Source organism: Eriocheir sinensis, chromosome 9 (genome assembly GCF_024679095.1).
Source record: "Eriocheir sinensis breed Jianghai 21 chromosome 9, ASM2467909v1, whole genome shotgun sequence".
NCBI lineage: Eukaryota > Metazoa > Arthropoda > Malacostraca > Decapoda > Varunidae > Eriocheir > Eriocheir sinensis.
Genome location: NC_066517.1, coordinates 15204177 through 15220323, shown reverse-complemented (window position 1 = coordinate 15220323; position 16147 = coordinate 15204177). Strand labels below are relative to the sequence as shown.

At 42.4% G+C, this 16147-nt stretch overlaps 1 protein-coding gene across 1 annotated transcript in view; it reads left to right on the top strand.

Annotated features, from left to right (window-relative positions):
• The first annotated feature begins 1085 nt into the window (after positions 1 to 1085).
• The window catches only part of LOC126996286 (uncharacterized), a 138257-nt gene continuing 123195 nt past the window's right edge, over positions 1086 to 16147 (top strand). Inside the window, exons 1-2 of the mRNA XM_050856663.1 lie at positions 1086 to 1107; positions 8293 to 8355. Coding sequence (XP_050712620.1) covers positions 1086 to 1107; positions 8293 to 8355 — 85 coding nt within the window. The remainder of the gene's footprint in view (positions 1108 to 8292; positions 8356 to 16147) is intronic.

Below are 16147 nucleotides of genomic sequence, written 5' to 3'. Positions count from 1 at the left end.
AAGATGAAGGAAATTAAAGAAAAGAGAAAAAAAGAAAAAAAAGAAAGGCAGGGAGGAAAGAATGATGAAAAGAAGAAGAAAATATAGAGAGGAAAAACGTTGGTAAAAAGGGAGAAGAAAAGGATGATAACGTGAAGAAAATGAAAAGAGCAAAAAAGAGAAAAATGAAGACAGGGAGGAAAAAAAGATGGAAAGAAGAAGAAAAAAAAGATAGAAAGGAAAAACGTTGGAAAAAAGAGAGAAAGAGAAAAGATGATAAAGTGAAGAAAATGAAAGAAAAGAGAAAAAAAGAGAAAAATGAAGACAGGGAGGAAAAAATTATGGAAAGAAGAAGAAAAAAGATAGAGAGGAATAATATTTGGTAAAAGGGGGAAGAGAAAAAGATGATAACATGAAGGAAATTAAAGAAAACAGTAAAAAAAAAAAAGAAATAAAAAACTGGAAGGAAAAAAATTATGAAAAGTAAAAAAAAAAATATGACAGCCTAAGTGAATTAAAAGAAAACAGGAGAGAAAAGAAGAGAAGGAAAGGAAAAACAAAAAAAGGGAGAACGGAGTAAAGAGGAGAATGGGGGATGAAAGTAAGCCAACAAGGAAGATGAAAGACGGTAAACGAGGAGGAGGAGGAGGAGGAGGAGGAGGAGGAGGAGGAGTAGGAGAAGGAGGAGGAGGAGGAGGAGGAGATGAAGGCCAGGCAACAAAGTGAGGAAGATGAAAACAAATAAGACAGTAAACAGGAGGAAAAAAAGAAGGAGGAGGAGGAGGAGGAGGAGGAGGAAGAGGAAGATGAAAACAAATAAGACAGTAAACAGGAGGAAAAGAAGAAGGAGGAGGAGGAGGAGGAGGAGGAGGGGGAGGAGGAGGAAGAAGATGAAAACAAGCAGGCAGTAAACAGACTAGACTTGCCTCCTTCCTATCAGTCTATATTGATGGAGGAGGAGGAGGAGGAGGAGGTAAACTTTTTCCCTCCTCCCCTTCCCCCCCCTCTTTCTAACACTCAGGTAGTCATGGAGATTGATGGAGGTGCTTCGTACTGGAGAGAAGAGAGGGAGAGGGAGAGAATAGAGGGAGAGAGAGAGGAGGAACATGATTGAGGTGCTCCTGGAATGTAGGTACTGAGGGAGAGATGGAGGAAAGGAGGGAAAGAGTGAGACTGGAGGAAAAGGAGAGAAAGAAGGAGAGTGATAGAGAATTAATAAAAGAAGGGAATGGAGGGAAAGGAGATAAAAGAAGAAGTAGAAGTAGGGAGGAAATGGAGGAAAAGAAGAGAAAGAAAGAGAATGATAATAAGGAAATAGACGGAGGGAGGGAAAAAAGGGAGAGAGGGAGAGAAGAGTAATAGGGTAGAAATAGATGGAGGAAAGGAATGGAAGGGAGGGAGGGAGAGAGGGAGAGTGATAATGAAGTGATAAAGGGAGGGAGGGAATGAGAGTGGAGTGATGCGATAGAAATAGATGGAGGGAGAAGGGGAGAGAAGGGAGAAGAAGGAATAAGGGAGATAATAGTTGTACTTATTGAGGGAGAGAGAGAGGAAAGGGGGCTGCTACTACTACTACTACTACTACTACTACTACTACTACTACTACTACTACTACTACTACTACTACTACTACTACTACTACTACTACTACTACTACTACTACGATAACAACATCAACAACATCAACGTCTTTCCTCCCACATGTGTCGTCCACCTGTCAGCTTATGGCAAGGATGAGCCCTCCCTCCCTCCCTCCCTCCTTCCTTTCCTTCATCCTTCTTTCCCATATTTCCCTCCCTGCTTCCCTCCCATCCTTCCCTCTCTTCCTCTCCTTTACTCGTTCGTCTTTTTCTTTCTTTCCTTACATTCCTTCTTTCTTCCCTTCTTTTCTTACCATTTCTTCTTTTTTTAATTTCATCTGTGCATCTTTTTCTCTTTTTCTTTCCTTTCTCTCCTCCTTTCTTGTCCGTTCATTCTTCCTCTGTGTCAGTTTTCTTTCCTGTCTTCCTCATTCCCTCTTTCTTCTGTTTCCCTTTTCCCTCTTTCCTCTCTTCTTTTTTCCCTCTTTTTTTCTCTTTCTCCTTTTTCCCTCTTTACTCTCTTCCTCCTTTTTCCCTCTTTCTTCTCTTCCTCCTTTTTCCCTCTTTCCTCTCTTCCTTTTTCCCTCTTTCTTCTCTTTCCCTTTTCCCTCTTTCTTCTCTTTCCCTTTTCCCTCTTTCTTCTCTTTCCCTTTTCCCTCTTTTTTTCTCTTCCTCTTTCCCTCTTTCCTCTCTTCCTTTTTCCCTCTTTCTTCTCTTTCCCCTTTCCCTCTTTCTTCTCTTTCCCTTTTTCCCTCTTTCCTCTTTTCCTCTTTCCCTCTTTCCTCTTCCTCTTACCCTCTTTCCTTCCTTCCTTTACCTTTTTATTTTGTTCCTCTTCTTATTTATACATCTGCACTTTCTTTCCTTTGATGCTCTCTTGTTTTTGTTCTTTCTTCCATAATTCCCTTTCCTCTCTTATACGTTTTCCCTCCTGTATTCATTCGCTACAAACACGCTCTCTTCCTCCCTCTCCCTTCCTCTCTCCCTCTCCCCCCGTCTCTTCTATCTCCTATTCCTTCCCTTCCCTTTCGTTCCTGCCTTTCATGCCCAGGTAGCTAAGTCAATAAATATGGAAATAGAGAGATAAAAAGAGAGATAGATAGCAGGAAAGATGAAAGCGTCGATGAATATCCTAAGGGAAAGAGAGAGAGAGAGAGAGAGAGAGAGAGAGAGAGAGAGAGAGAGAAGAGAAGAGAAGAAGGAGGAGGAGAAAGAGATACAAAAAGAGAAAGGAAGAAAGGAAAATGAAAAAAAAGAAATGAGAAACAAAAAAAAGAGAAAAAAGAAAATTAGAGATAAGAGTGAAAAAGAGAAAAGGAGAAAAAAGATTAGAGAGAGAGAGAGAGAGAGAGATAAAGTTCGCTTCAACGAGGCTTCCGGTAAAACTCTGCTTCAAACAATAAATTGGTCTGTAAATACCAAGGGAGACTTGAATTAATCTCGCGAAGGAGGAGGAGGAGGAAGAGGAGGAGGAGGAGGAGGAGGAGGAGGAGGAGGAGGAGGAGGAGGAGGAGGAGGAGGAGGATTGGGTGAAGAGTATGTAATGCGGGAGAAGAAATATTAAGGAGGAGGAGGAGGAGGAGGAGGAGGAGGAGGAGGAGGAGGAGGAGGAGGAGGTAGTGGTGTTGAGCAGAAGAGTTTTGAGGTGGAGGATGTGGTCGTGGAAGAGGAGAAAGATGAAAGAGGAAGAAATGAGAAGAGGGTGAGAGCTGAGTTAAGGAGGAGGAGGAGAAGGAGGAGGAGGAGGAGGAGGAGGAGGAGGAGGAGGAGGAGGAGGAGAGAGAGAGAGAGAGAGAGAGAGAGAGAGAGAGAGGGAGAGAGGGAGCGAGAGAGAAAAAGCGTAACTGTACACCAGGAAACCGGAAAAAAATAAGGAAAAAATAGATGAAAAAGAAAATTTAAAAAACGAAAAAAAGAAAGAAAAAATAGAAAATAAAGAGGAGCGTGGTGAAAGGTTTTAAAGTGAGAGAGAAATAAAGATAAGAAGTAAAAGTGGAGGAGGAAGGATCGTGTGAAGGAGGAAGGAAGCGAGGAATGGAGGGAAGAGCAGGAGGAGGAGGAGGAGGTGGTGGAGGAGGAAAGCAAGACGGAAGGAAATCAAGTGCAGGATCTAAGATAAATATTTAAATAAGAAGGCGAGCATATGAAGAGAGAGAGAGAGAGAAACCTGAATTAACCCACCTTTTCATGCTATTTCATTTCACTTTCGTTTACTATTTTACATTTCCTGAAACGCTTACGAGAGAGAGAGAGAGAGAGACTAAAAATATACATCTAATCCATATCCCTTTTTTATTTCCCTCAACTTTTCTCCATTATTTTTTCCACCTGAATACCTCGGCGTCATACCTGCCATAATTAACTCATTAGCCACAATTCCCCTCGTACCTGCGGCGTGTCACTGAACCCAAACATAACTATAACCTGAAATCAATTGAAACGCAGATTCTTGTCGTCTCTCTCTCTCTCTCTCTCTCTCTCTCTCTCTTTAAACGTTTCAGGACAAAAAAGTGGAATGAAACAAGATGAATAGGAGTGGATTTAAGTTTCTCTCTCTCTCTCTCTCTCTCTCTCTCTTCAATTTGGCCGCTGCTCTTTTCAATCTCTATTCATCTATTCAATTAGGATTAGAATATTAAATGTAAATTCTCTGCCGGCATTCACAGTATTCAATGTCTGGTATTTCCCCGTCTGTCTGTCTGTCTGTGTGTGTGTATTTATGTGCGTGTGTGGGTCTGCCTAATAAATGTCTGTGTATGCCTTTGTGTGTGTGTGTGTTATGATTTCCTTCTCTGGTATTTATTTCTCCTTTTTAATCGTTTTTCTTTACAACTCTCTATGTTTGTTATGATTTATTTTTCGTGTTTCTTTTACTTAATTTTCTTGGCAATTGTGTTTCTGAGTTATGATTTCCTTCTCTTGTGTTTATTCCTTATTTTCATCGTTTCTCTTTACAACTTTTCAATGTATGTTTTTTTTTCGTTTTTCGTTCATTATATTTTTCTTCGTAATAGTGTGTGTATGTTATGTTTACTTTTTTCATTATTTTCTTCCTTTTTCCTCTTCTGTTTTCGTTTTCTCCGGAGCTGTTTATAAGTATACTATGTTTTCTTTTTCCTCTTTTTCTTTTCCTATTTTTTCCGTTATCTATTTCTTTGTAGGTGCATATATTAGGGAGTGTCTACCTATATATTTTCTTTTTGTTATCTTATCTTCTGTTTATATAATATCATGTTTTCTATTTCTTTTACTTTTCTTCTTTTCATTTTCTCCTTCGTAACTATATAAAATGAAGTATATATTTTCCTTTTCATTTTTTTCCTTTTCTGCTCTTTTCCTCGTTTCTTTCGCAACCTGTATCGGAAAAGTCACGTGCTAGGGTGCATCAAATCTCCTCGTGATTGGTGGAGGAGCCGCTTTAAGCCCCGCCCACACACCAGGAATCCGCCAATTAGAAGAGAAATATTTCCCCTCACAAGATTTACTGGTATGCTGGGGGAGGGAGGGGGAGAGAGGGGTGGTAGAAAAAGAAGAATAGTAGACGAAGTACGGACGAGGAACTATTGAAGGAGGGGAAGGATAGGGGATCAAGGAGAGGAATAGTAGGAAGGAGAAGGGGAAAAAGGGGAGGGAGGGGTGGAAGAAGAAGAAGAAGAAGAAGAGAAATAGGAGACAAACTACAGATGGGGAAAGTAGTGAAGGAAGGGAAGGAAAGGGGATCAAGGAGAGGAATAAAAGGAGGAAGAAGGAAGGGGGGAGAAAAGAAAAGGGAAGAGAGAGGGGGAGGAAGAAAAAAAAAGTAAACGAAGTACAGATGGGGAAGCAATTGAAGGAGGGGAAGGAAGGGGCAAATGGAAGGAAATAGAAGGAGGAAGGAAATAGGGCAAAGGGAAGGAAATAGAAGGAGGAAGGAAACAGGGAAGAAAAAACGCCAAGAAGAGGAATCGCAGAGGAAGGAGAGATGGAGGAAAGGGGCAAAGGAGGGGTATAAAAGGAGGATGAAGAGGTGGAGGAGAGGGAGAAAGGATAAAAATGGTGTTAGTATTTAGAAGAAGAGGAGGAAAGGTAACGGGTAAGAGGAGAGAAGCAGGTATAGAGAATGGTAGGGGAGGACTTGAAGGGAGGGAGGGTAGGGAGGGTAAGGTAAGGGGAGAAGTGACACAGGGGGGGGCGGGGAGAGGAAGAGGATGATACGCCTGTCCAGAATATTAAGTGGAAGGCTTGATTTAAGGGTGCAAGAGGGTGTCAGAGAAGGAGAGAGAGAGGGGAGGGGAGGGGGAAGTATCAGGAAGGGGGAGAGGGGGGAGGAGGGGAAAGTATCAAGGAGGAACGAGAATGGAGTGAAGGGGGAGGGAGAGAGGGAGGAGTGAGGGGATAAGAGGAGGCTGCTGGCGAAGGGGTTGAGGAAGTAGGGGAGAGGGGAGAAGGGGAGAAGGGGAAAGGAGTTGAGATAGGGGTTGCGAGTCATGGAGGGAGGGAGAGAGGAGGAGGAGGAAGGGGGTAAGAGGAGGCTGCAGGGAGAGGCGTAAAGGGAGGAGAGGGGTCGTGAAGAGGGGAAGAGGGGGAAGGAAGTATAAGGGGAAGGGAGGGGAGGTTAGTGTGTCTCAGGGAAAGATAAGTATGTGAAAACTTTATCGATGGACTTTTTTTCTTTTTCTCTCCTCTCCCTTCTTCCCTCTCCTCCCTCTTCTCCTTCTCTCTCGATCTAGTTGGATTTATTACAGTATTATTATCTTATCTTTTATTTTTCATCTTTTTCTTTTTTCTTCATCTTTTTGATCTTTCTTTTTTCCTTCTTTTTCTTCTTTTCTTCTTATTTTTTTTCTTCTTTGTCTTCTTTTTCTTCTGCTTCTTCTTCTTCTTCTTCTTCCTCGTCCGTTTCTTCTTCTTCTTCTTCTTCTTCTTCTTCTTCTTCTTATTATTATTATTATTATTATTATTATTATTATTATTATTATTATTATTATTATTATTATTATTATTATTAGTAGTAGTAGTAGTAGTAGTAGTAGTAGTAGTAGCAGTATTATTATTACTATCACTACTACTGCTACTACTCTTACTTTTGTTCTTGATTTGATAGTTTTTGCATATTATACGCAGAGTTTTTTTTTCATATTATACACAGAAAGATACCAACACAAAATCATCTTCTTGGGTACAGCTCGGTTTAAAATTCATATCCTTACGTATAAATCCCTTCCTCTTTGTTTTCTCGTCCAGTCTCCTCGCAAAAAAACAAGAGAAGATTCATAGCTAGCGATTCCTCTAACAACACACAAAGATGTCTTCCCGGTACGGTACGACTCGACACTAAGCTTTTATTACTCTATCTACTTGCATGAGAAAAGGAATAAGAAAAAAATAAGTGATTGATAGATTCTTGTCCATCACGCTGACAAAATAATATCAGCTCACACACTAATGCTTTCTCGGTACTCCTCGATCTTAAGTGAATAGTGTTACTTGTACCTCTTTGTCTTTCTCTTGTTTTTCTTACTTTCACGTCGGTTTTGTATCAGTGGTGAGATTTTCCAGGTACGTTTTATATCAAGGGTGAGATTTGTTTTGGATACGGTTTGTGTTGTTCTGTGGAAAAGGAAATCTCGTGATGTTTGTTATTATTTCCGGAAAGTATGGAGAGAGAGAGAGAGAGAGAGAGAGAGAGAGAGAGAGAGAGAGAGAGAGAGAGAGAGAGAGAGAGAGAGAGAGAGAGAGAGAGAGAGAGAGAGAGAGAGAGAGAGAGAGAGAGAGAGAGAGAGAGAGAGAGAGGAACAGGGAGGAAAGATAAAAGATAAATGTTGGAAAAAATGAAAGTGACGTAGAAAGGTGTGAAGAGAGAGAGAGAGAGAGATGACCTCCTGACCTGCTTGTGACACTCAGAAAGGTCGCCCTCCTCCTCCTCCTCCTCTTACTCCTTCTCTTCCTCTTCTAACCTCTTCCTCCTCTTCTAACCTCCTCCTCCTCCTCCTCCTCCTCCTCCTCCTCCTCCTCCTCCACTTTAGTTAAACAGGCCATGAATGAAAAAAAAAATACGTAGAAAAAATATGTGAAGAAACTTGAATCTAAAAATAATTATGAAAAAAAAAAGTTTAAAGCAAAATAATGAAAGGGAAAGGTGAGAGTGAGGGAGGGAAGGAGGGAGGGAGGTGGATATGAGAAGGAGAGAGGAGGGAGGAGGAGGAGGAGGAGGAGGGGAGATGAGGGGTGTGAGAGAGTGCTTGTGATCCTCTCCATCGTCACTTCTTCTCTCCTTCTCTTCTCTCCTCCTACTCTTCCCTTCCTCTTCTCTTTCTCTTTCTTTATTCGCCTTTCGCATTTTTCTGCTTTCCCGTCTAACTTTTTCCCTCGTTCCTTGTCGCTCTGTCTCTTTTCCTGTCTGTCTGGCTGTCTGTCTATCTGTCTGTCTGTCCGTCCGTCTGTCTGTCTGTCTATATATCTGTGTCTTTCTGTCTGTCTGTCTGTCTGTCTGTTTGTACCGTCTAACTTTTTCCCTCGTTACTTGTCGCTCTGTCTCTTTTCCTGTCTGTCTATCTGTATGTCTATCTGTCTGTCCGTCCGTCTGTCTGTCTGTCTGTCTGTCTATATATCTGTCTGTCTGTCTGTCTGTCTGTATCTACTTCTTTTTCCTATTCTCTCTTCCTCTCGTTTCATCTTCTTTTCTCGATTCCCTTTGCGTCCTCACCACTAACTCTCCCTCCTGCTCCTCCTCCTCCTCCTCCTCCTCCCTCAGGTGTACTTACCCTCCCCGCCCCACCTGCCTCACAATCCTTAATAAGCGACACGTGGAAACCTGGTAGGTATGAAAAGTTCGAACCAGGTGTGTGTGTGTGTGTGTGTGTGTGTGTGTGTGTGTGTGTGTGTGTGTGTGTGTGTGTTTAATCCACGTTTTAATTAGTAATACTTTCTAATTAGCCTCTCAAGGTAACGTCTGCCGGTCATACTTCTCGTCTTACTCAACATTTTTTTTCTTATTTGTTTATTCTCGAAAGGAAGATGAAGGTAAAAATGTATAATTAATCTTTTTTTTCTTTCTTTACTAATCAAGTTCGTGTTTGTGTGTGTCTTCTGTCCATCAATTTTCCTCTCGATGGTTCTGCGTCATTTTCTTCATTTTTCTTCATTTATTTAGTCAGTTGTCTTCATCACTCCTTTTAAATATAATTTTCTCTACATTTTCTCATATTCGTCTTCATTTTCCTCATGTTTCCGTTATAGCACTCATTTTTATCATATTTTTTTCTTTTTTCCCAATTTTCTCATGGTCATCTTCACTTTCCTCATGTTTTCTTTTACAGTACTCATTTTCTCACGTTTTTTTCATTTTTCCCAATTTTCTCATGTTCATCTTAATTTTCTTCATCTTTCCCTTCACTGTACTCATTTTCCTCACATCTTCCTCATTATCTAGTCATAGTCTTCTGTTTTTTCTGCATTTTTCCGTTCCCAATACATATATCACATTTTCCTCATTTTCTCCTCATATTCTATTTTCCTTCCACTGCCTTGTTTTCCTTTCCTTATATCCATCTCGCATTTTCTTCATCTTCTCCGCCAACCAATTTCTTATATCTGCGTCATTTTCTGCTCATTTTCATATATTTCCCGTCTAGTTTGTTTAATTTTCCTCGCAGAACTCATTTTCCTCATTTTCTCCTCATATTCTATTTTCCTTCCACTGCCTTGTTTTCCTTTCCTCATATCCATCTCGCATTTTCTTCACCTTCTCCGCCAACCCATTTTCTTATATCTGCGTCACTTTCTGCTCATTTTCATATATTTCCCTTCTAGTTTCTCTTAATTTTCCTCACATAACTCATTTTCCTCATACAGTTTCCCTTCTAGTTTCCACTTTCATTTTCCGCCTCACTCATTTTCCACGCATTTTCGTCACCTTCGCCTCACCCTCTTTTCGTCCTTTCCTTCACCTTCCTCGGCAGCTTATTGGCAGTTTGACGCGGGGAGGTCAGGGAGCGCCATTCTTTTTATTTATCCTTATTTTTAGTGAGTCTTAGGCGGAGAGGCTTAAGGAGGAGGAGGAGGAGGAGGAGGGCAGGTGATGTGCGTAATGAGATGGAGCAGGTAACATGGAAGGAACTGAGATTGGAGGAGGAAGTTGAGGGTAAGAGGGAAGGAAGGAAGGAAGGAAGGAAGGAAGGAGGAGGGAGGGAAGGAAGGGAGATTAAGAAGGAAGAATAGAAAGATGGATGGAAAGATGAAATTGAGATTGGAGGAGGAAGTTAAGGGTAAGACGGAAGGAAGGAAGGAAGGAAGGAAGGAAGGAAGGAGGGAGGGAGGGAAGGGAAATTAAGAAGAAAGAATAAAAAGATGGATGGAAGGAATGGAGATGGATAAATGGAGATGGATAAATGGATTGAAGGAAGGAAGGAAGGAAGGAAGGAAGGAAGGAAAAAGAAAGAAAGAGAGAAGGAAGGAGGGAAGGAAGGAAGGAAAAACGGAAGGAATGCAGTTAAAGAAAGGAAGCAAAGAAGAACATGAATAAAAAATAAAAAATGAAATATATAAAGAAAGAGAGACAAGGAAGAAACGACACAAGAAAAAAAAAGGAAGAGAGAATTATATACAAAATGTGAGAAAGAAGGGAAAGAAAAAGAAAAAGAAAAAAGAAGAAAATAAAGCATAATAAAAGAGAACAAAGAAGACAATAGGCCTAGAAACCGAGTAAGTAAATAAGCAATGAAGGAAAACGGGAAAAACAGTAAAGGAAAGAGGGGAGCAGAGGAAGAAAGAAAAGAAAATGGTGTGGCAAGGGAGAGTAAATATTGAGTAAATAGAGAAAGAAAAAAAGAGTATGATAAAGGAAGGATGAAGGAAAATGCGCAAGAAGTGAAATTTATGCGGTTTCTTTGAGAGGAGATGGAAGAGGGAACAAGAGGAGGAGGAGGAGGAGGAGGAGGAGGAGGAGAAGGAGAGGAGGAGGAGGCAGGGAAGAAGTAATTTATTCAACATCTTTTGGAGGTGGAGAAGGAGCAGGTGGAGGAGGGAGACGAACAGGAGCAGGAGGAAGAGGAACAGGAGGAGGAGGAGGAGGAGTAATTTATGCAATGTTCTGGGAAGGAGGAGGAGGAGGAGAAATAAAATGGAGGTAAGGGGAGGAGGATAGGATGTCAGAACAGAAAGTAAAAGGAATGGAGGAGGAGGAGGAGGAGGAGGAGGAGGAGGCTTCAAGAGAATAACGTAAAATAAAAGGAAGAAGACAAGGAGGAAAGATGACTGAAAACAAGGAATCTCTCTCTCTCTCTCTCTCTCTCTCTCTCTCTCTCTCTCTCTCTCTCTCTCTCTGATCTACTTTCACGGTATTTGAGCATTATTTGTACCGTAACAACACCTGAGAGAGAGAGAGACGTGACAGTTATGTTCCAATGATAACACACTAAAAAAAGAACATTTGTGCGGCGTCTAGTTACCACAAATTGTTAACAGGATCAGATTATTGTGCGCTATACGGTCGTGTGTGTTTGTCTGTCTGTCTCGCTTTCTCCCGATATAGAGCATCACGCTTTTTGATGTTGTTGTTGCTGTTGTTGTTGTTGTTGTTGTTGTTTTTAGGACGAGGAGGAGTGTTAGGGTGTCAGTTTTTGCATTACTCATTTTTTTTTCATTTTTTCATTTCTATTTTTTTTACCCATATTTTACTTTCTTTTTCTCTTTTTTTTCTTCTTTGTTTCTTTTTCACATTTTTTTGCTTTCTTTTTTATCGTTTACTTCAATTTTTTCTTTCTTTTTTATTTATTTTTTCCTTTTTTATCTTTTTTTTTTTTTCATTCTTTTTTACCCCGTTTTTTTCCTTTCATTCTTTTTTTTTCACCTCGAACGCAATTTCTTTCTCTCTCTCCGGTACATTTGTTCTCTTCTTCATTTATCGGAAGACTGACTGACTCGTGTGTCCTATTTCTCCGCCAGTCATTTTCTCACGCTCTCTTTTCTATTAATCTGTCTGTCTGCCTGTGTTGCTCTCTCTCTCTCTCTCTCTCTCTCTCTCTCTCTCTCTCTCTCTCTTTCTCTCTCTATTTCCTGCTCTTTCTTGGGATTCTCGCTCTGCTCTGTTTACCGTTGCGCTCTCAGCCAATATTTACGAGAACCCCATGATTCCGATACAGTCCCAGTCTCTCTCTCTCTCTCTCTCTCTCTCTCTCTCTCTCTCTCTCTCTCTCTCTCTCTCTCTCTCTCTCTCTCCTCTTCCTTATTTCTCTCATTCTTGTCTTTTTCTCTTTTTTTCCTCTTCCTTTTGTCTCATATTCTTTCTTTTTTTCATTCTTCTCGTGTCTTATGTCTTTCTTTCCTTTCCTTTCCTTCTATCTCCTTTGCACTTTTCTCCATTCCTCCCTCCTCTTCTTTTAATGCCGTTTCACTCCCTCCTTCTACCTTCTCTTCCTCTTCCTCCTCCTCCTCCTCCTCCTCCTCCTAAGAGTTTTAGTCAAATGTCGAACTTGTCTCCTCCTGTTTGTTATCGTGTCTGTCACTGTCTTTCTCTCTCTCTCTCACTTTGTTTCGTCTCATCTGGCAGACTCTCTCTCTCTCTCTCTCTCTCTCTCTCTCTCTCTCTCTCTCTCTCTCTCTCTCTCTCTCTCTCTCTCTGCATATTTACTCTTCTCCCTCTCTGTGTACACATTCGTCGTTTGCTCCCGTTTCAAGACAGCGTGCAGCCAATCAGAAACAAGGAGGAGCAAACCGCGTGTTCTAATTGGTCCGCTTCCTTTCCCGTCCTGGCCACAACTCGCCTCTGATTGGACCATTTTCTCACCAATCACAGGGGGAGGGGCATGCCTGTACCCTGCGTTGATTGGTCCGTTTGACAACCAATCAGAAACAAAGGTACTGATTGTGGAAAGGTAAAAGGGAAAAATGAGCTATAGATGAGATACAGAGAAAGTTGGGGAGTGAATTAAGAGAGAGAGAGAGCAAACACTCTCAGATAAACAAACACGTGACATATTTTATCTCCATCTGTGTATCTCTCATTTTCCTTCCCTTCCCATCCTCTCCCTTTCTGGTTCCTCCATTTTCGCTCCACTTTCTGTCCCATTTCATTGCCTTTACTTCTCTTTCTCGCCGTTCAGTGTGTTCTATTCAATTCTCTACATTTTCTTTCCCTTCTCGTTCCTTCTTTTCCGTTCCCTTTCTTTCTCCTCCCTTATATTCCCTTGCATTCCTTTATTATCCCTTACTTTTCTTTACTTTCCTATCCTTCCCTATCCCTTATTTTCCCTTCCTTTCACTTCCCTTCCCCTTCCATCCCTTCGCTTCCCTTGCACTCCTTTCTTTCCTCTAACCTTTCTATGCTTTCATCTCCCTTCCCTTCCTTTCCCTTCCTCTCCTGTCCTTTCCCTTCCCTACCCTACCTTTCCCGTCACATCCCTTCTCTTCCCTTTCGGCCCCTTCCCTTCCCTTCCCTTCCCTTCCCTTTCTTTGCTTTCCTATCCTTCCCTATCCCTTATTTTCCCTTCCTTTCCCTTCCCTTCCCCTTCCTTCCCTTCGCTTCCCTTGCGCTCCTTTCTTTCCTCTAACCTTCTTATGCTTTCATCTCCCTTCCCTTCCCTTCCCTTCCCTTCCCTTCCCTTTCTTTGCTTTCCTATCCTTCCCTATCCCTTATTTTCCCTTCCTTTCCCTTCCCTTCCTTCCCTTCGCTTCCCTTGCGCTCCTTTCTTTCCTCTAACCTTCTTATGCTTTCATCTCCTTTCCCTTCCCTTCCCTTCTCTTTCTCTCCTGTCCTTTCCCTTCCCTACCCTACCCTTCCCGTCCCATCCCTTCCCTTCCCTTCCCTTTCGGCCCCTTCCCTTCCCTTCCCTTTCCTTACTTTCCTATCCTTCCCTATCCCTTATTTTCCCTTCCTTTCCCTTCCCTTCCCCTTCCTTCCCTTCCCTTCCCTTTCATTGCACTCCTTTCTTTCCCCTAACCTTTCTATGCTTTCATCTCCCTTCCCTTCCCTTCCTCTCCTGCCCTTTCCCTTCCCTTCCCCTTCCTTCCCATCCCTTCCCTTCCCTTTCCTTCCCTTCCCTTCGCTTCCCTTGCACTCCTTTCTTTCCTCTAACCTTCTTATGCTTTCATCTCCCTTCCCTTCCCTTCCCTTCTCTTCCTTTCCTGTCCTTTCCCTTCCCTATCCTACCTTTCCCGTCCCATCACTTCCCTTCCCTTTCGGTCCCTTCCCTTTCCTTCCCTTCCCTTCCCTTACTCTCGTGTCCCGAGCATTAGCATTACAAGTGTAGAATTTCCTGCTGCCTGCCACACCCACTTTCAGAATGGTGGTGGAAATGGTGGTGAGTATGGTGGTGGTGGTGGTGGTGATGGTAGTTGTGGTGATGTATGCTGAATTCTTTTTCCCCTGATTTCGTAGGTTTGTTTCAGGGTGTGTGTGTGTGTGTGTGTGTGTGTGTGTGTGTGTGTGTGTGTGTGTGTGTGTGTGTGTGTGTGTGTTTATGGTGCCCGGAAACGGTTATGGTGCGAGGTTAATGACACAAGGAACAACAATAGGATTACTACCACACCACCACCACCACCACCACTACCACCACCACCACAACAACAACAACAACAAACATCCATTCCAATCGGCGGTGCACCAAAACCAACCCAAAACAAACAAACAAATAAACAAAAACAGAACATGACCATAATCTCAGTGCCAATAACTGGTCAGTATTGCCAGAACAGACACTCTCGATAAAGGCTGCAATGTTACCAGAAGAGAGATGAACCATAACCAGTCAGTGTAGCCAGAACGGACAGACACCAGTACTTAACAGTGTTGCCAGAGGAAACACGTTATATCAAGTCAGTGTAGCCAGGACAGAGAGTCACCACAACCTGACACAGTGTAGCCAAAACGGACAGACACCAGTACGAATCAGTGTAACTAGAAAAACAAACATCATATTTAGTGAGTATAGCCAGAACAGAGTCTCCAAAATCAGACAGTATAGGCAGAAGAGAGAGGGATTAAATCAATAAGTGTATCCAGCAAAGAGACACCAAAATCAGTGTAGCCAGAAGAAAAAGTACTCAGCCACTTTAGCCAGAAGTCACTAAACTTAGTCAGTATAACCAGAACAAAGAAACACCCAATTCAGTCAGTGTAGCCAGAACAGAGGCACCCAAATCCTGTTGCCATAGCAGAGAGTCCCCCATATCAGTCAGTGTAGCCAGAACAAAGAAGCAACAAATCAGTGTTGCCAGAGCCGAGAGTCCCCCTGGCCGTGTGTAGCAGCTGTGGTAATGGAGGCAGCATGTTGGCACCGCTGGGAGGGATGATGGCGGCACAGTGGCGTGACATATGGAGGCACTCTGTTTAACGTGGCACCACTAAGGGTCTACAATGGCACGCCCGCTGCATAATGAGGTTGTATCGCATTGTTTTGTTATATTGTCGCCGTTGTATTTCCGATGGGGTGATGTGACTAGTGCTGACTGTGATGATGATGATGATAATGATGATGATGTTAGTTATGTTTTTGTTATTATTTATGTTTTTTTTTTCTCCTTCCTTGTTTTCTCTCATCTTTCCTCCTTGTCTTCTTCCTTTTATTTTACGTTATTATCTTGAATCCTCCTCCTCCTCCTCCTCCTCCTCCTCCTCCTCCTCCTCCTCCTCCTCCTCCTCTTCGTTCTTCTTCCCTTCCATGCTTTTCGTCTCTGGTCTCTTCCTTCCTCCTTTCCACTTATCTCTCGCATTTTTTCTCTCTTTCTCCCTCCTCTTCCTAATGCCTCGTCTCCCTCCTCCTCCTCCTCCTCTTCTTCTTCCTCCTCCTGGTGATGGTGGTTGTGGTATGTGTGTTGTTGTTTTGCTGCTGCTGTTGTTGTTTTTGTTGTTTAAATGATGGGGTTGAGAAACATAGAAGCATGTCAGTTGTTAATTAGCACCGTAATACAACTTAATACCTGTAAACTGACAGCAATCCGTTAATTACTGCTTTGTGCCTCTAATTAATGTTTTTTTTAATCTTTTCACTTTTCCGCTCCACTTTCCTCATCTTGTAATATATTTCCTACTTCTTTTCCTTCTCTTCCTCCTCCTCCTCCTCCTCCTCCTTTATTCCATTACCAGTATCCTTCTCTCCTCCTCTCCTCCTCCATTCTCCCCCTTCTCCCCCTCCCCTTAATTTCCACCTTCCCTTCCCTAATCTCCCTTACACAACCTTGTCCTTGTAACCTTACTACCTCCTCCTCCTCCTCCTCCTCCTCCTCCTCGAATTACCACCCATTCACCCCTCTCCCCACTTCCTCTTCTCTCCCTCACCTCGCTGTCTCCTTCTACCTCCTATCTATCCTCCCATCCTCTTTTCCCATTCTCGTCTTTTCAATCCTATCCTCACTACCTCCTTCCCTCCGTTCTTCCCTTCTTTCCTTTCCCCTTCCCTTCCCTTCCTTTTCACACAACCTTTCCACTTCTCGTTCCACACAATTTACCTCCGTTTTCCCTTCCTCGACCTCCCCCTCAAGTCCTCGCCTCTATTTCCTATTCCGTTTCCGTTCCTTTCCCTTTCTAGACCGCTCGCTTTCACCTTCCGTTTCCCCTTCCTTTCTTTTTCTTTCATCTGCCGTTCTCTTTCACTTTCCCTTCCTTTTACTTT